Genomic DNA, 20,003 nt, shown 5'->3' with positions numbered 1-20,003 from the left:
TCTTTTTTTTTTAATATATTCCTGAAAGATCAACACCAACCTGTCCATCTGGTCCATGCGTCACTTCTTGCGTTTCGGAAGTTGGTTCGGTGACAGCTCCTGGATATACGTAACTTCCATACGAGTTCGTCGGTAAAACTTCTCCATCAGGTCCCAAAGGTTTGCCCTCATCGTTTCTCTCAATCACATCACCATTTTCAGTAAGGAAGTTTCCATTCGAATCTGTTGTCAATGGTGTTCCATCAGCATTAGTGATAGGATAAATAACATTTCCAGTCTCATCTGTCGTGAATTCTTGCGTCACAGACTCTTCAGTTGCAATCAAAACGTAATTTCCTTCATTGTCAACTGGAAGCGGTGAACCATCCTTTGCAAGTGGTTTACCACTGGAATCAGTTGGAATTGGTTCTCCGTCTGGTCCAATGACAGCTCCAGAAGCATCAGTTGGAAGTGGAGTTCCATCTGGTCCACGTACTGGATAGATCGGTTTTCCATTGGAATCTGTCGGAATAATCTGACCGTCCGGTCCAATGATTGGATAGATATAATTTCCAGAAGCATCTGTTGGCAGAACTTGTCCGTCCGGTCCAATCGGTTTCCCATCTTCATCCTTTTCAACTAATTGTCCATCATCTGTTAAATAAGCACCAGTAGAGTCAGTGGCGACAGGTGATCCATCTGGCTTAACAATTGGATAAATTACAAATCCAGCTGAATCAGTTGGTGGTCCATCAGTTTCTGTAGCATATGTTGGAACAATCACCAGATTTCCAGAAGCATCGGTTGGTTGCATCGAAGGGCGAGGAACTGAAAGTGTTTTCTTTGCAATGATTGAATGGTTAATTTCAAAACTTACCATCAATCGGAATACAAAGATAACTTCTTAATACTTCGACAGCATTTGGATCTTGAGCCCACTGTTTTTCATCAAGATGAACTAAACGAGTCTTTGGAATTGCGCGAATCCTATCCATGTAAACTTTACTGCTGGTTCTGAAATTAAGAAGATTATTACCTGAATGCTCGAATCAATGCTACCTCAATGGTGATGCCAACAAGTGAAGAACAAGGACATTTCCTCTGGTTGTCTCTTCCAAAATCATCTTCGCCGTTCTTAGTGCATTTGTTGCATCAGGAATTCCACCGACTTCTCTGATCTCATTTGTTGAATCGAATAACTCTTTGAAACTATCATAAGATCCAATATCAACAGTGATTTCAGTGGTTGCACTATAGATCAATGTTCCGATTTTTGGAAGGAAGTTTTCCGGAGTTGTCAGCAATAAGTTCTTGATAAGATTTTTCAGAGTTTCAATGTATGGAGCACTGTTATGAGAGCTTTCCACAACAAAAAGTAAAGTATCCACACGTCCGTCAACTTGATCACAATTTGGTTCCTCTCTTTCGATTGGAACAATATCAGTTGGAATGAAAACAGCATCTCCCTGTGTTGGTTTCTCGGTGTAAATGTAGTTTCCATTACTATCAGTTGGAAGAACTTGTCCATCAACTCCAATTGGTCTTCCTTCTTCATCATTCTCAATGATATCTCCATTTTCAGTCAAGAAGTGTCCATTAGAATCAGTGCCCCATGGTGTTCCATCTGGCTTAGTAACTGGAGTTTGAGTTGCAACTTGACGCGTTTCTTCTGTTGTTTTATCAGAAGCCAAGTAGATATAATTACCAGAATCATCAGTAGGAAGAATAGATCCATCGGGGCCAATTGGTTTTCCATCATCATTTTTCTCAATTAATTCACCATCATCGGCAACAAAAGATCCCGTAGAATCGGTTCCAAGAGGCGTTCCATCTGGTCTAACAATGGGGTATATAACTTTTCCGTCATTATCTGTAGGTAAGGTTTTAGCCGTATCTTCATCGGATGGGACAAAAACGTAGTTGCCAGAAACGTCAGTGGGAAGTGGAGATCCATCTTTAGAAAGTGGTTTTCCACTGGCATCTGTTGGAATTGGTTCTCCGTCTGGTCCAATGACAGCTCCAGAAGCATCAGTTGGGAGTGGGGTTCCATCTGGCCCACGTACTGGATACACTACCTTGCCTTCAGAGTCAGTTGGAAGTGGTTGTCCATCAGGTCCGATAACTGGATATATATAGTTTCCTGCGTCGTCAGTGGGAAGAACAGATCCATCAGGTCCAATTGGTTTTCCTTCTTCATCGACTTGAACAATTTGACCATCTTCGGTGATGAAATTTCCGTTTGAATCGGTTGGAAGTGGAGTTCCATCTGGTCTAGTGATTGGATAAATGACATTTCCTTCATCATCAGTTGGAAGAGCTTTCGTAACTTCTTCATCGGTTGGAACAAGAACGTAGTTGCCAGAAGCGTCAGTTGGAAGAGGAGATCCATCTTTAGAAAATGGTTTTCCACTGGCATCAGTTGGGATCGGTTCACCGTCTGGCCCAATGACAGCTCCAGAAGCATCAGTCGGAAGTGGAATTCCGTCTGGCCCACGAACTGGGTACACAGTCTTGCCTTCAGAGTCAGTTGGAAGTGGTTGTCCATCAGGTCCGATAACTGGATAGATATAGTTTCCAGCATCGTCAGTCGGAAGAACAGATCCATCAGGTCCAAGAGGCTTGCCTTCGTCATCTTTTTCAACAACCTGGCCATCATCGGTAACGAATGCACCATCTGAATCTGTTTTCAGAGGAGTTCCATCGGGTCTCGTGATCGGATAAACAACGTTACCAGTTTCGTCAGTTGGCAGAGCTTTTGTAACATCATCATCAGACGGAACGAGAACATAGTTTCCGGATGCATCGGTTGGTAGTGGAGAGCCATCCTTCGATAGTGGTCGACCATATGAATCAGTTGGAATCGGTTCTCCGTCTACTCCAATAGTATTTCCATCGTTGTCGGTTGGAAGTGGAGTACCATCTGGTCCGTATACAGGATAAACTGTTTTCTCAGTTTGTTCTGTTGTAATTTCTTCCGGTCCAATAACCGGATAGATGTAATTACCAGCATTGTCAATGGGCAAAATCTGAAAATTGGAAATATTTTGTTCAAATTTAAAATCAGTTGCTTAGTAGTTACTGTACTGTTTTCTAATTACGAACATTGTTCTTCAATATCATGAAAAACGAAAAAGTGTTGTTCGTATCAAGATCACGGGAGGATTTTCCCTTTTTCCTGTTTTCAGAAAAATAATTATTAGCTTACTTGGCCATCGGGTCCAACAGGTTTTCCGTCTTCATTCTTTTCAATAACATCACCATTTTCAGTGACATAATTTCCAGTTGAATCTGTGGCGAGTAGAGTTCCATCTGGTGAAGTAACTGGATAAATGACATTTCCACTTTCATCTGTTGGAGTAGGTTTCACAGCAGTAGTACCAGTTGGAACAAGCACATAATTTCCATCGCGGCCAGTAGGAAGTGGTGATCCATTTCTGTCAAGAGGAATTCCATTATCGTCTCTCGTAATCTCCTCTCCATCTGGTCCAATGACATTTCCATCAGAATCAGTTGGTAATGGAGACCCATCTGGGCCAACAACTGGGTACACAGTCTTTCCTTCCGAGTCTGTTGGAAGTGGTTGCCCATCAGATCCAACAGCAGGATAGATGTAGTTTCCGTTTGCATCAGTAGGCAGTACCTATAAAAAAATTGAAAAATCATAATGGATGAATGAAGGATTGGACGTGAAAGGCCTTTCTAGTTGATTGTACTAAACAAAGAAATCGAAACTAACTTTTCCATCTGGTCCAATTGGTTTTCCTTCATCATCCTTCTCAATAATCTGTCCATCGTCAGATACATATTCTCCAGTAGAATCAGTTCCAAGATATGTTCCATCTGGTTTGACAATTGGGTAGACAACATTTCCAGCATCATCAGTTGGAAGAGTCTTTGTGGTATCCTCATCCGATGGGACAAGAATATAGTTACCTTGATTGTCAGTTGGAAGTGGTGATCCATCGGCAGCAAGTGGTTTTCCATTTGAATCAGTTGGAATCGGTTCACCGTCTGATCCTATGAAAGCTCCGGAGGCATCTGTTGCGAGTGGTGTTCCATCTGGTCCACGTACGGGATATATCGGTTTTCCATAGGAATCAGTTGGGAGAGGTTGTCCATCTGAACCCGTGATAGGATAGACATAGTTTCCTTCAGAGTCCGTTGGAAGAACCTGGAATCAATCTCCATTAGTATGCAAACAATTAACTTAGTTGAAAATCTTAATTCGTAAAACTCTTACCTGCCCTTCGGGTCCGAGCGGTTTTCCGTCCTCATCTTTCTCTATGATTTGCCCATCTTCGGTGATAAACTTTCCATCAGAATCGGTTCCGAATGGAGTTCCATCGGGTTTGACGATTGGATAAATAACATTTCCAGAATCATCAGTTGGTAGAGGTTCAGTCTTTTCAGAGCCTGATGGTAGAACTATGTAATCTCCATTGTTATTTGTTGGAAGAGGAAGTCCCAAATCAGAAAGAGGGATACCACTTGAATCAGTTGAAATAATTTGTCCGTCTGGTCCAATGGTATTCCCATTTGCATCAGTTGGAAGAGGAGTTCCGTCTGGTCCAAGAACTTGATGAAGCTTCTTATTCGGATCATCAGTTGGTAGTGCTTGCCCTTCAGATCCCATTGCTGGGTAAATATAATTTCCAGAATTGTCCGTCGGAAGAACTTGACCGTCAGGACCCATAGGCTTTCCATTTTCATCTTTCTCAATGATATCTCCGTATTCTGTCAAATAGTTTTCGGTGGAATCAGTTCCAAGAAGAGTTCCATCAGGTTTCACAACTGGGAATATAACTTTTCCAAGATCATCGGTTGGAAGATTTGCAGTTGTTTCAGAATCAGTTGGGACAAGAATGTAGTTTCCGTTGTCGGTCGGAAGAGGAGATCCATCTTTGGACAATGGTTTACCACTGGTATCAGTTGGAATTGGTTCACCATCTGGTCCGATGGCAGCTCCAGAAGCATCAGTTGGAAGTGGAGTTCCATCTGGTCCACGTACTGGATAGATTGGTTTTCCATTTGAATCAGTTGGTAGCGGATGTCCATCAGGTCCGATAACTGGATAAATGTAGTTTCCTGCATCATCAGTTGGAAGGACAAATCCGTCTGGTCCAATTGGCTTTCCTTCTTCATCGACTTGAACGATTTGGCCATCTTCAGTGATGAACTTCCCATCTGAATCGGTTGGAAGTGGAGTTCCATCTGGTCTAGTGATTGGATAAATAACATTTCCTTCATTGTCAGTTGGAAGGGGTTTTGTTGTTTCTTCATCGGTTGGTACAAGAACGTAGTTGCCAGAAGCGTCAGTTGGAAGAGGAGATCCATCTTTAGAAAGTGGTTTTCCACTGGCATCTGTTGGGATTGGTTCTCCGTCTGGTCCAATGACAGCTCCAGAAACATCCGTTGGAAGTGGAGTTCCATCTGGCCCACGTACTGGATATACTGTCTTGCCTTCAGAGTCAGTTGGTAGTGGTTGTCCATCTGGGCCAATCATGGGATAAATGTAGTTTCCTGCATTGTCAGTTGGGAGAACAGATCCATCAGGTCCAAGTGGCTTGCCTTCGTCATCTTTTTCAATAATTTGTCCATTTTCAGTAAGGAACTTTCCTTCTGAATCGGTTGGAAGTGGAGTTCCATCTGCTCTAGTGATTGAATAAATAACGTTTCCTGCATCATCAGTTGGAAGCGTTCTTGTCGTATCTTCATCGACTGGAACCAGAACATAATTGCCAGAAGCGTCAGTTGGCAATGGAGATCCATCTTTGGAAAGTGGTTTTCCATTTGAATCAGTTGGAATTGGTTCTCCGTCTGGTCCAATGACAGCTCCAGAAGCATCAGTTGGAAGTGGGGTTCCATCTGGTCCACGAACTGGATATACTGTCTTGCCTTCAGAGTCAGTTGGTAGTGGTTGTCCATCAGGGCCAATCATGGGATAAATGTAGTTTCCAGCGTTATCGGTGGGTAGAACCTATAAAATAGTTCTTATACGTGATTTTTATTTTGGGAGTAAAAAAGGACTACAAATTTATTACTGAAATATTGTCACACTAGGAAACAGAACCATTCCTACGGGGAAGGGTTCAAACATCGCAGCTGTATGCCAATTAGATTCTCGATCTTACCTGTCCATCCGGTCCAAGTGGTTTTCCATCCTCATCTTTCTCGATAGCCTCACCATCATCCGTTATAAAGGCACCGGTAGAGTCTGTTCCGAGAATAGAACCATCTGGTTTGATAATCGGGAAAACTGTAACTCCCGAATGATCGGTTGGAACTGTCTTGGTCACAGTCTCGCCAGTTGGAACAAGCACATAATTTCCATCGCGGTCAGTAGGAAGTGGTGATCCATCTCTGTCAAGAGGAATTCCATTATCATCTCTCTTAATCTCCACTCCATCTGGTCCAAAGGCATTTCCATCAGAATCAGTTGGTAGTGGGGTTCCATCTGGGCCAACAACTGGATACACAGTATTTCCTTCCGAGTCTGTTGGAAGTGGTTGTCCATCAGGTCCAACAGCAGGATAGATGAAATTTCCAGAGTCATCGGTTGGCAGCACCTGAAAACAAAACTTTGAAATACCATAATGAAAGAATTAATTTGAGTGTACATAATAAACAGGAGAATTGAAACTCACTTCTCCATCAGGTCCTAGTGGTTTTCCATCCTCATCTTTTTCGATTACCTGTCCATCTGCAGTAATATGTTCTCCATTTGAATCAGTTCCAAGAGGAGTTCCATCTGGTTTGACGATTGGGTAAATCACGTTTCCAGCATCGTCAGTGGGGAGAGCTTTTGTAACTTCTTCATGTGATGATACCAGAATGTAGTTCCCTAGATTATCAGTTGGAAGTGGCGATCCATCCTTTGCGAGTGGTTTTCCACTAGCATCAGTTGGGATCGGTTCTCCTTCTGATCCAATCACAACACCATCTGAATTAGTTGGCAATGGAGTTCCATCTGGTCCTCTTACTGGATACACAGTCTTTCCATTGGTGTCAGTCGGGAGTGGTTGTCCATCTGGACCGGTGATTGGGTAAATATAATTACCATCAGAGTCAGTTGGAAGAATAGCCCCATCAGGTCCAATTGGTTTTCCGTCCTCATCTTTTTCAATGATACTTCCATATTTTGTAACGAATGCACCGGTTGAATCAGTCGCGAGTGGTGTTCCATCATGGTTTACAATAGGATAAACAACATTTCCAGCATCATCAGTTGGAAGAGCCTTTGTGGTGTCCTCATCCGATGGGACAAGAATATAGTTACCTTGATTGTCGGTTGGAAGTGGGGATCCATCCTTTGCAAGAGGTTTTCCATTCGAATCGGTTGGAATTGGTTCTCTATCTGGCCCGATAGCTGCTCCGCTTGCATCGGTTGGTAGTGGAGTTCCATCTGGTCCACGAACTGGATATACAGTCTTTCCTTCAGAATCAGTTGGAAGAACTTCACCATCAGAGGTGGTTGCTGGATAGATATAGTTTCCAGTGTCATCTGTTGGGAGCACCTGTCCGTCTGGCCCAAGTGGTCTTCCCTCGTCATCTTTATCAATTATATCTCCATTATCATTAACATAATTTCCTACGGAATCAGTGGCCAACAAAGTACCATCTGGTTTCGTGATCGGAGTTTGAACGATGATTGGTCCAGTTGCATCTGTTGGAAGTTCAGTAGCAACAAAGATATAGTTTCCTTCGTCATTTGTTGGCAGTGGAGATCCGTTCTTATCAATTGGTGTTCCTGTTTGATCTGTGAAAATTGGTTTTCCATCCGGTCCGATAACAGAACCAAGTAAATCAGTTGGAAGTGGAGATCCATCTGGTCCAAGAATAGTGTGAACTGGTTTTCCATACGCGTCGGTTGTGAAAATTTGGATTTCTGAACCTGCTGGATAAACAAAATTTCCTTGGGAATCAGTAGGAAGAACTGCTCCATCTGGTCCAATTGGTTTTCCTTCATCATCCTTCTCAATCACCTGTCCATCTTCTGTGACATACTGGCCTGTTGAATCTGTTGCGAAAAGAGTTCCATCTGGTTTCACAATTGGGTAAATAACGTTTCCAGAGTCGTCAGTTGGGTGACTCTTTGTAACAGATTGACCAGTTGGAACAAGCACGTAATTTCCATTATTGTCAGTTGGAAGTGGTGACCCATCTTGATCGAGAGGAATTCCGATCTCGTCTGTTTGAATTTTCTCACCATCTGGTCCAATCACATCACCATCAGAATCCGTTGGCAATGGAGTACCATCTGGTCCACGAACTGGATAAACGTTCTTTCCCATGCTATTAGTCGGAAGAACTTGACTGTCAGGTCCAGTTTTGGGATAAATATAGTTTCCGTTGTCATCAGTTGAAAGTACCTGCAATACATCAGTGCATTAATTATTTTCAAATTACTATTTATGGCTTACGTTTCCATCAGGACCAATTGGCTGATCGTCTTCATTCTTTTCAACTATTTTTCCATCTTCAGTGACAAAATCGCCAGTTGAAGTAGTTCCAAGCGGAGTACCGTCGGGTAAGATGACTGGATGAACAACTTTTTCAGCATCTTCTGTTGGAAGAGCTTTTGTAGCTTCTTCATCAGAAGGAACGAGCACGTAGTTTCCGTTGTTATCAGTTGGAAGTGGAGATCCATCTTTTGTTAATGGAATTCCATCAGAATCGGTTGGGATTGGTTCTCCGTCTGGTCCAATGACAGCTCCAGAAGCATCAGTTGGAAGTGGAGTTCCATCTGGTCCACGTACTGGATGAACTGTCTTTCCAGACGAATCAGTGCTTGTCAGTTCATCGGTTCCAGCAGCTGGATAGATAAATTGTCCTGATGCATCAGTTGGTAGAATCTAAAAAATGAAATTTCGTATTTTTATTGTCCTCAGTAATTAAAACACTCAGGTGGTAGTTTAAACGAACCTTTCCATCTGGCCCCAGTGGGTTTCCATCTGAGTCTCTCTCAATTGTTTGGCCATCATCTGTTACAAAGGCACCACTAGAGTCAGTAGCAAGAAGAGTTCCATCTGGTTTAACAATCGGGTATATAGTGACTCCAGAATCATCAGTGGGATAACTCTTAGTTTTTGGTTTCTCGGTTGGAACGAGTACGTAATTGCCGGAAGCATCTGTCGGAAGTGGTGATCCATCCTTATCCAGAGGGATTCCATTGTCATCAGTTGGGATTGGTGCTCCATCCGGTCCAACTGCCGCTCCAGATGAATCTGTTGACAATGGAGATCCGTCTTCCCCAATAATTGGATAGACGGTTTTTCCAGAAGCATCAGTTGACACAGGTGGTCCGTCCGAAGTAGTTACTGGATAAATGAAGTTACCAGAAGCATCAGTTGGAAGAACTTGTCCATCAGGTCCAAGAGGTCTACCTTCCTCATCTTTTTCGATGATTTCACCATTGTCCGTTACGAAATTTCCTGTTGAATCAGTGGCGAAAAGTGTTCCATCTGGTTTAACAATTGGATAAACAGGCATACCAGAATCATCTGTTGGAAGAGTTTGAGTGACACCACTCTCAGTTGGAAGAAGAACATAATTACCTTGACTGTCCACTGGAAGAGGATATCCTTCTAGAGAAAGTGGTTTACCGTTTGAATCAGTTGGGATTGGTTGTCCATTTGGTCCAATGACTGCACCATTCTCATCAGTTGGAAGAGGAGTTCCATCTGGACCAACAACTGGATAAATTGGGTTTCCGTTTGAATCAGTTGGAAGAACTTCTCCATTTGGACCAGTCACTGGATAAATGTAATTTCCAGATGCATCTGTTGGTAGTACTTGTCCATCTGGACCCATTGGCTTTCCATCATCATCTTTCTCAACAATATCCCCATTCTTATTGATGAAGTTTCCAGTGGAATCAGTAGAAAGTAATGTTCCATCAGGAAGAACAACTGGATATATCACTTTTCCAGTTTCATCAGTCGGTGGAGTCCCAATTGAATCTTTCGAAACAGGAAGAATTACATAATTTCCTTGGTTGTCAGTAGGAAGAGGTGATCCATCAGCAGCAAGTGGCTTTCCATTTGAATCAGTTGGAATCGGATCTCCGTTTGGACCAATAATTGCTCCTGACGCGTCAGTAGGAAGCGGTGTTCCATCGGGTGACAGAATAGTGATCTTCGTCGGTTCCACTTCTTCTACCTTCTTTGGTATCACATATCTGCCATCTTCATTCTTTTCAAGAAGGTTTCCGTCTTCATCAATTGGTTCTCCATCTTCATTAACTGGAAGTTCATTTCCATCTTCATCCAAATACTTCCCATCATCATCAACTTCAATAACATACAATGGAATCACTGGTGGTTTCTCTTCTTCTTCTTCATCTTCCTCTTTAACTTCTGCTCCATCTACATCTGCTACTACAAACTGTCCATTTTCATTCGTTTTGTATGGATTTCCATTCTTATCCAGAGGCCTTCCAAGAATATCAACTTCAACTGGTTTTCCATCTGAAGTGACTAAAGCACCATCTTCTGATTCAACCAAAGGATCTCCATTCTCATCAATTGCAGTGATAATTGGTTTGTCATTCTCATCAACTGGAATCGGTTTTCCTGTTTTATCAACCAGTGGATAAACCCATTCTCCTTTCTCATTCTTCTTCAATGTTGTACCATCTGGTGCTATTGGATCTCCATTTTCATCCAATTTGATCGGTTTTCCAGCACTGTCTATTTGTTTTCCTTTTTTATCGACGGGAAGTGGTTTGTTATCTGGTCCAACGATAGGAGAAATGGAAGATTGTGTGGCTCCACTGTCCTCAGACTCTCCAGTTGAAGCAGTTGGAAGTTCTTCTGGAGCAACTTTTGTTGTGATGGAGGGAGGTGTAACCTGAAGAACGGCTTGGGACGTGGCATCTTCCTCTTCGTTTCTCTCACAACCCTTTCCGTCGTCTGTCAAATGGAATCCATCATGACAGTAACATTTTGGTTCCAAAGTTCCCTCATCTTCATTGAGTTCAAATGTGCATGCATGTTCACATTCACAAGAAACATCTCGTGGAGGGGTTTTCACTGAGATTGGTTCACTAGCAAGTTCTTCTCCTTCGTAGAATTCGGCAGCAACTTGAATGTTGTATTCGGTGTCTGGATCAAGACCATCTACAACTACTCCACTGGTGACATCCGATGGAGTTGTAAACTTTTTGACGTTGCTTGGATCACTTGTTGGCCATACACTGATTGTATATTCTTTGACTGGTTCTGAACCAATGGCAGGTTTGAAATCGATAACTTGTTCATCATCATTGTTCTTTCCGAATCGAATATCAGATGGTGGTTCTGAAAAATTTACCAAATTATTTTAAACCGAAAGCTAAAAGAAAACTCACTTGGTGTCATAACAACCAATGTTGGAGTCTGAATTCCTTTCTCCGGATTGTCGACAACCAAATAATAATAGGTTCCTGGATTCATATTCGGAATTTCAACTCTTGTGAGAGGTGCTCCACCAGATGGAATTGTTTCCCATTGATCTTTTGGTTGTTCTGCGTCATCTGTATATTGGATTGTCCACTCATTAGGAGGTTTCAAATATTCAGGAAGTTCATCGTTGAATACTAAAACAATTTGGCCTCCATCGGATTTTGAAGTAACAAAATCATCTCTCCAGTTTGGTTCTAATCCTTCAATCAAATTGACATTAATTGTCCAATTAGCATGACCCAATGGGTTTTGAGCAACACAATTGAAGGTGGTGTCTTCTGTGATGTTGGCAACTTGAAGTGAGAATTGAGCATGATTTCCATCTGCATCAACTCTGCTTGGATCGATTTCATAGTTTCCAGCTTTAATCCATTTGACTTGTGGCAATGGGATTCCAGTGGCATTACAAGCAATTGTCATTTGAGATCCTGGAAGAATTTGGATAGTTGTACTACCTTCGACTCCATTATCTCCAGTTGAAATTTGAATGTAAGGAGCGTTTCCATCTGGGAGAGTCTTCATGATACATGGTTCAGAGAAAACACTCGGTCCGTCTGGATAGATTGCACGCATTTTGAAGACATAATCAGTATCCGGAAGAAGAAGATTCTGGATCTTATGAGTGAGTTTTGATGGATCATCGATTGAAATTTTGATCCAGTCATTCAATCCAGCTGAATCGTCTTCTTCGACACTCTTGTCTCCTCTAACATAATAAATTTCATATCCAATTGGTGGAACATCAGACGTAACTGGTTCTTTCCATTGAGCGACTGCAGATCTCTGACCATCTGGTTCAACTCGAAGTTCAACTGGAGGTCCTTCTCTTGCTCTTGACATTGTTCTGATTGTGTATTGATTAGAATATGGTCCTGGTCCGTCATCATTGATTGCTTGAACAACTACAGCATAAGCAGTATCTGTACTGATATAATCTTTGATATCAACTTTTCTTGGTCCTTCGACTCCGTCATTCAAGTCATGAACATTCTGCCATTCGTTGATTGGTTTCGTTTGAACTTGTCCGAGTTGATGATTTGGATCTTGGTCATCAAGTGGAGTGTAATAGATGATATATTTGCTGATATTTCCATTCGAAATTGTTGGAACTTCGTATTGAACGGAAATAGTTGTTGGCTTATTTGCAGTCAATTGAATATTCTCTGGAGCTGTTCCAGGTCCGGCGACAAAAATCGTCAAGTCAGTTTCCTTGAGTCCTCCACGGTTTTCAGCTAAACACTTTGCATTGAGAGTCTTACGAATATCAATGATTCTGAGAAGTGAACCATCGGAGAGTTGCTGAAATTTCGAAACATTCACGTGATATAAATAATAACATTTATCGTGCTAGTTTTCTATTGTTTAACTGTAAATAAACAATACTTTGAACTAACTATTTTCAGTAGATGTCATATTGACCACCCTCTAATTTGAAAGATTTTCCTTCTCCAAACTTACATTTCCATGAGAATCAACCCATCTGATATCAGGTGCTGGATATCCATCAGAAACACATTTGATTGTGTAATCAGTTCCAGCCGGTACTCTGATAACTCCATCTTCTGTCTCCACATTAAATGTTGGTTGACTTGGTGCAATTACTCCATCTCCAGTTGCAAATAGTGTTGAATCACTTGGCTGTGAATCAATTTCTCCGCGAGCAATAATTCTTGTATTGTACTTTGTGTCCGGGTTGAAATTCTCTCCATCAATACTCACAATTGTGGTATCATCTGTGTCATCTGGATCAGAGAATTTGAGTTCTTTCCATTCACTTTCATCATCTGGCTCCTCGTCTGTTGTGTATTGAATAACGAAATCCTTGATTTTCTTTCCTGGATTTTCTGGATCATCTGGCGGAGAGAATTCAATTGTGACACTGTTATTCGGATGAACTTGAATGATTGGATTTTTGATGGCTTGTGGTGCTGAAAAATTTATAAAAATTGAAGAGTAATCAATTTTGAAATAATTTACCAAGTGGCAATGTCTTGATGATTTGTGGAGCAGAAATAACTCCAGGTCCACGATCACTGACTGCTTGAACTCTCACAGCATACGTCTTCTTTGGTTCCAAATTTGCCAACTTGTGATTGACATCATCACGTGGAATTTCGACTTGATCCCAAGTAGTTGGTTCACTTCCATCTGTAACGTTACTCGATTAGTTTTCTCTAGAATTAGATTAATGATACCTTCAGCAATCTCTCCGTAATGAATGATATAATTGGTGATTTGCCCATTAACCTCATCTGGACTTGTCCATTCAACATTGATTTCTTGATTTGGCATTGGCAAAAGAACAATTTCATTTGGTGCGGTTCCTGGTCCAGTAACTTGAACTGTCACAGCTTCTTGAGTTTTTCCAGCATTATTTTCAGCAACACACGTGGCACTTGAATCCTTGATGACGTCATAAAGTTGAAGAGTAGCAGAATTAAGAATTTCTCCATTTGCTTTGATCCAATGAACTTTTGGTTGAGGAACTCCGTTAGCAGTACAAGTGATTGTAACTGCACCAAGTGGTTCAACTTGATATGTAGAGTTTGATGGTTCCAAAGTAATTGTTGGGGGAATTTCACCACTACCAGTCTCGAATCGAACCGGTTCAGAAGCCGGTCCCTCAGATAAATCGTTGGTTGCAGAAATACGAATCTTGTATGGAGTATTTGGATTAAACTGTTCTTTTGGAAGAGTCACTTCTCCATGATCAGCTCCGTCTGGAGCATTAACACTGATTCTTGGCCATGTTTTGTAGTCACTATCATCATATTCTGGAGCAAAGAAAACTGTGTAACTCTTGATTGGTCCAAGTGGCTGAGTAGGTGGAGACCATGTGACATTTACTGTGTTGTCAATTGAAACACTCGGAAGAACGTCAGTTGGAGCATCGATTGGAGCTCCACTGACTGTATTAAAGTGCTTTGGATCAGTATGAATTCCTTCACCATGTGGATTCACAGCGGCTATTTTCACATAATACGGAGTTTCTGGTTGAAGGGCTCCACGTTGAAGAACAAGTTTTGGATCTGTAGTCTCATCAACAGGGAATACTTGCCATTGATCAACAGGTAGGGATGGATCTCCAGTGATGTATACGTTGTACTTCTATAAAATTAGTTATGTCTTTGGCAATTGAGTAGTTTTTTACTTACAGTAATATCACCATTTGGATATTTCGGTGGTTGCCAAGAAATGGTCACTCTGTTGTCTGGATCAACGATGACTTCAACGTTTTGTGGGGCACTTCCAGGTTCTGAATTTGAAAAAATCAAAACACTTTACTCTTCGAAAACTTACTGTTAACAATGAATACATGACGATCATCGACAGTTCCATCCGGATTTCTCGCTTGGCACAACAAGATTCTCTTTGTTGCAGTTGTAGAATAGACTTGGATCGAGTTGTAGTGATGGGGTTGATTTTCATCAGCATGAATTGGAATTGGAACCGGTTCGTCTCCGGATTCAGAAGCATTAATTGGAAGCCATGAATATGAGACACTTGGCATTGGACGACCATCGGCAACACATCGGAAATGAATAGGTTGAGTTGGTTCAACAATTGTCTCATCGGAAGATGCGTCAACTGATGGATCGGTGACTTCGAGACGGACGGAAAGTGGGACTTCTGAAACAAGGATTTGCTTAGTTTTACTGAATTATGTCATTCAACTTACGTTTTCTTCCAGTTGTAACCTCATAGGCCTCAGAAATGATTCCAGGTCCATCATCAGTTCTTGCTTGAACCTTTGCAACATATGGAGTATCTTCATCATCCACGTGTACTGTAAGATTTCTGGTATCAGCTGGAACTGTAATAGATTTCCAATCGGACAACGGTGCATCTGGATTCTTCGTGTAGTACACAACATAATCCTTGATTCTTCCATTTGTAATCTTCGGTGGTTGCCAAGCAACATCAAATCCAGTATGCATTGGAGTCGGCGTGATTCCCAATGGAGCACTTCCAGGTCCGAGGATTTTGACTGGAACCTTTTTCTCATCTGATCCTTCTGAGTTGACAGCTTGGCACGTGGCCACTCCACTTCTTGTTGTACTTTGAGCAATCAACTTGCTTCTTGTACGATCTTGTGCATCAGTCGGAGTAGTATCATACACTCTGAATTCATCCTTTCCGTCTTCAATCAATGTTCCACTCCAGAGCCAGATAATCTTTGGTTTTGGTACTCCTTGTGCTCCACATTCGATAATCATCTCATCATTACTTGGTTCTTTTGTGACCTCATCATCTGGTTCCAACAAAACAACTGGTGGCTTGGCAGCCAACCAAGTTGTAGCAGTGAAAGGAGCACTAGGAAGACCTGGACCAAGACGATTTCTTCCGACAATCACAAAGTTGTATGGAGTTTTCTCATTCAATCTTGGAACAGTTGTTGTTCTTGCATTTGGATCGTCAATATGATGTACTTTCCATTGATCACGTGGCACGCTTGGATCATCTGTATAGAAGACATCGTATCCAGCCATTGGTCCGTTTGTAATCTGTGGTGGTTCCCATTGAAGTGTCACTTTATCTCCGTCAATTTGATAACGAATTCTTTCTGGAGCACTTGGGCCAGTTACGGTCACATTGATTTTCTTTGTTGATTTTCCTGCTTCATTTTCAGCGACACACGAGAATTGGGTGCTCTCAAGTACTCCTCCGTTCTTCATTTTGATGTGTTGAGTCTTGCTTCCTTTGTTGAGTGAGCGACCTCTGAAAAAACACGTTTTATTTTATATAATACACAGAACAGATGAAACTTGCTTGTGAAGCCAAACAAGAACTGGTACTGGATCAGCCTTTGTCACATTACAATCAATTTCAAAAGGTGTCATCGGAGGAACTCTGATTTCATCTCCTTCAACAATGTTGACATACGGACGAACTGCTGGTTTCAATGTCTTGATTTGAACTTGATTTCCTAATTTTCCTGCACCAAGTTGATCATTTGCTCTAACACGAACATAATAAGCAGTATCTGGTCGAAGATCTGGAATTGCGACTTCTCTCGTTGGCTCCTTCACTTCCAGTTTCTTCCAATTTTTTACAGGTTGTTGATGGTTATTAGTATAATACAATGTGTAGGTTGTGATTGGTCGATTGATGATACTTGGAGGCTCCCATCGAACGGTCAGAGATGTTCTTCCCGCAGATGCAGATTTCAAATGAGGGGCAGAACCTGGTCCAGTGACAACAATTGATACGGTACGATTAGCTGATCCATGGATGTTATCAGCTACACAAGTGAATTCTTCGTTACGATAAATCTCTTTGATGATCAAAATCTGGGAAGCGCGAAGAGTATTGTGCTCTTGTCCATCTGTATTGACTCGTTGATTTCTGAAAGACAGCTTACGAATATCTCATATTACATCTCGAGAACTCACTTGAACCAATAGATATCTGGGAAAGGATAAGCGACACTGGTACAACTGATATTGATATTTCCTCCTGGAGCAACCTCGTACGGTCCTTGTGGTTCAATGTAAATTTTTGGTGGACCAGCAAGAAGAAGACATTTCTGTTTGTTATCTCCACAAGAACAAGCGAATTGTGTTTCAGTAATTCCATTACAAGTACATCCAGAGAGTGAACGACACAGAGATTTTGGGACAGGCTCTGGAAATCTTCAAATGATCTAAAACGAATAGAAAGATCAACTCACTGATACAAGTCTTCTCATCTACATCCAAAGTCATTCCTCTTGGGCATTTACATTCAATTTTTTCATCATTATACGAGATACATGTATGAGAACATCCACCATTATCAGCACCACATAATCCTTGTCCACGACACATTGGAGGTGTCATAACCCACTTTTTGTCCTGACAGAACATTGTATCCACCTCATCAACCATTTCGTATCCATAATCACAGTGATATTTTACGAAAAGAAAGGATTTTGGAGAGAATGTTGCATTCTTTGGTTGATGTTTTCCTTGCTGACGATAGTATTGAATTATGAGACGTCGAAGATTATCCGGTGGGACGAATGCCATCGCGCGGACACTGGAATCAAAATGTTTTTTAAAATTATTTCCAGATCATTCAACATACGTAGCATGTGGTACAACTGGAGGTACAACAAGTCCATTCGATGATTGTCCCGTGACGTCAGTACAACTTGTATCAAGTTGACTGTACGATGGATAACAAATCTCACGGCCTGATGCCTGTAATCAAAAACATACATTCAAACTCACCTATTGTGACATCATTGTTATTTCCAAAGAACTCACCTTCGAGATGATACACTTTCCCTCATCTGGCGGCGGAATCGGAGGTGCGGACACTGCAATTTTTGCGTTGGACGATGATCGTCGTCGATCCACTTGCATACAGTCTACGATGACATACACTACCTCACCAAGCCACATGCATTAAGTTAGAGTTAAAGGGACATGTTAGATATTTAGGGATGAGAGAGAAAACTGAAAATTAGAGAGAACGAGCTAACACAACATCTATTAATCAATGATGGACGATCACAAAATGGACAGAAGCTTCCAACGATTACCGTATACTTGACAATGCTTGAAAATTTCAACTTTTAGTTTCAAAAAAGACCACGAACCACAAACCACCAATACGTATAATTATTTTGCCACTAAAACTATCACAATATTAATTATATTTTAGGGGTTATATTCAGTGGTCACCTTCTTCTTCCATTCCGCAAAAATGCGATGCGCGATCAGCTGATATCACACATTTACCGGTCCCGTTTCGACCAACAACCACTGGTTCTGGTCGGTTATCTGAGATTTTTGTGGAGGAGTGTGTGGGTTTATGGTTTGCCATTTATACCGAGTACTTTATATTTTATGAGTTTTGAAATTTGAAAAATGACGGTTTGAGATTCAGATTCAGATATGATGAGGGACGGACAAGATCGTTAGAAATAGCAGATTATTCTTATTCTAAAAGCAATTATTAACAGATGCAAAGCAAGAAGAGTTTCAGATGTTTCAGCCAATATCATCATCACAGCTTAAAATTCCTAAATGCCACATAAAATAACTGAGGTTTTTCACTTAATTACTCAACCCAATATCGGACAAAATCTGGCTCGTTTCGCGCGTCGTCTGACTAACGGCTCCGGATACATCAGATTGTGAAAGTAGGGGGAGGCACGGGCTGGATCAAAACCAGGTAATACCACCAGAATTGGTTGAACGTCTAGAACATTTTCAGATAGAAGAGGTGATGAAGAGATAATAAATTATAAGAATCTGTCCTGTGTCTCTGAGTTTGATGAACATTTCTCTGACTAGAAAGATTCCATACAAATAAGTTCACCATGTTTTGTGACTGTATTTTACCGAGACAACGAAAGAATTCAGGTAAAATAAAATTGTAAATTGAAGTTTGATCTGTTACTTTTTATTATAAAAGTTTTACCATGAAAGTTTTCGTGATTGAGAGAATTTCGTCTATTTTGATTGGTTAGAAATGATTTGTTTCTTGTTTGCTTCGTCATAATAAAAAAACGGGAAATCTACAGTAACCAGATACAAGAACCTGGAAAAGAAAATTGAAGACGTGGCAGCGGAGTTATAACTGTCAATAATTATCATTATTAATACATAATTATTGCTCATTTTCATTGCTCATCTCATTTCAAAAACCATGCCACACCGCAACAAAATTGCATTGGTTACTTGTTCATAGTCATTTATCTCATAAAAAACATGACTTTATCATTTTCAGACTAGATTCTTGCATTTCAGATCAGTTCAAGTTCAGCAATAACACATGCTTCTGGCCAATTTGGCAGCCTAAATTTACCACCGGAATTCTGTTTTGTTGAGCATGAAGCCGGAAGTTCTGGAAGATTTTTTGTCTTCAGAAAGATTATTCTAGACAAAATAAGAGGTATGTTCAAATATCAGAGAGAAGAGAAAAATCAGAGACACAAAATCAGATTTTATGAGGATGAATATGAATCACCTGGTAAACTTCGACGAGAGGAATTACGAACTGTGCAGCATTCTTGGATATAACCTGTTACAGAAATCTATGGATGAAGAGAAAGAGAAGAAGATAGCATATATATATCAAAGAGACGCAGAGATATAGAAAGAGAATTCAAGATAGTTTTCATTTTTGTAGCATTCATGCAAAACTCAAAACTAGTGACTCACTTCTGGTTGGGGCGCGTTTGACGCGTCGAAGTGTACGCATCCATTCTTGAATTTGAAGATCTTGTGCTAGGCTTTCTACTTCGATTGACGGAAGTAGTTCCTGAAATGGCGAGTTTTGTGATTTCTGATAGGAAACTGGTTTTCTCGTATTACAGTCCTTGCCACAGATCAAAGTATTCTACATTTATTTAACGTTTTTGAGCCACCATTCTTCTGTTTTCACAGTGTCAATTAATGTGCCTTCATTGATAAGATATGATACTGTCAATACTTTTAAAAATAGGAATTCTTCATTGAAATAATCAAATAACCAACCTGAGCAATGCTGATGCATATCAATAAAGTTGAGACTAAAAACGCCGATCGGATCAGCCAATTGCGGCCGCCCATCGTGCTTCGTTAGATTTCTGAAATAATTTTTTTCCTTAAT

General features: G+C 41.0%; 1 protein-coding gene across 1 annotated transcript in view; it reads right to left on the bottom strand.

Annotated features, from left to right (window-relative positions):
- Positions 1–19,963, bottom strand: part of GCK72_009885 (uncharacterized protein) — a gene marked incomplete at both ends in the record, with an annotated part of 48,856 nt that extends 28,893 nt beyond the window's left edge. The window contains 25 exons of the mRNA XM_053727579.1: positions 41–807; positions 857–993; positions 1,039–3,005; positions 3,185–3,619; positions 3,716–4,150; positions 4,220–5,956; positions 6,111–6,545; positions 6,624–8,348; positions 8,400–8,831; positions 8,902–11,276; positions 11,327–12,719; positions 12,879–13,348; positions 13,398–13,568; positions 13,616–14,528; positions 14,576–14,676; positions 14,721–15,050; positions 15,100–16,139; positions 16,191–16,766; positions 16,814–17,045; positions 17,092–17,438; positions 17,487–17,602; positions 17,669–17,721; positions 18,089–18,187; positions 19,574–19,673; positions 19,889–19,963. Coding sequence (XP_053587156.1) covers positions 41–807; positions 857–993; positions 1,039–3,005; positions 3,185–3,619; positions 3,716–4,150; positions 4,220–5,956; positions 6,111–6,545; positions 6,624–8,348; positions 8,400–8,831; positions 8,902–11,276; positions 11,327–12,719; positions 12,879–13,348; positions 13,398–13,568; positions 13,616–14,528; positions 14,576–14,676; positions 14,721–15,050; positions 15,100–16,139; positions 16,191–16,766; positions 16,814–17,045; positions 17,092–17,438; positions 17,487–17,602; positions 17,669–17,721; positions 18,089–18,187; positions 19,574–19,673; positions 19,889–19,963 — 16,461 coding nt within the window. The remainder of the gene's footprint in view (positions 1–40; positions 808–856; positions 994–1,038; positions 3,006–3,184; positions 3,620–3,715; positions 4,151–4,219; positions 5,957–6,110; positions 6,546–6,623; positions 8,349–8,399; positions 8,832–8,901; positions 11,277–11,326; positions 12,720–12,878; positions 13,349–13,397; positions 13,569–13,615; positions 14,529–14,575; positions 14,677–14,720; positions 15,051–15,099; positions 16,140–16,190; positions 16,767–16,813; positions 17,046–17,091; positions 17,439–17,486; positions 17,603–17,668; positions 17,722–18,088; positions 18,188–19,573; positions 19,674–19,888) is intronic.
- Between the last annotated feature and the right edge of the window lie 40 nt (positions 19,964–20,003).

Source organism: Caenorhabditis remanei, chromosome III (genome assembly GCF_010183535.1).
Source record: "Caenorhabditis remanei strain PX506 chromosome III, whole genome shotgun sequence".
Taxonomy (NCBI): domain Eukaryota; kingdom Metazoa; phylum Nematoda; class Chromadorea; order Rhabditida; family Rhabditidae; genus Caenorhabditis; species Caenorhabditis remanei.
The sequence above is the reverse complement of the archived record's forward strand: the minus strand, read 5'-3'. Positions and strand labels throughout refer to the sequence as shown.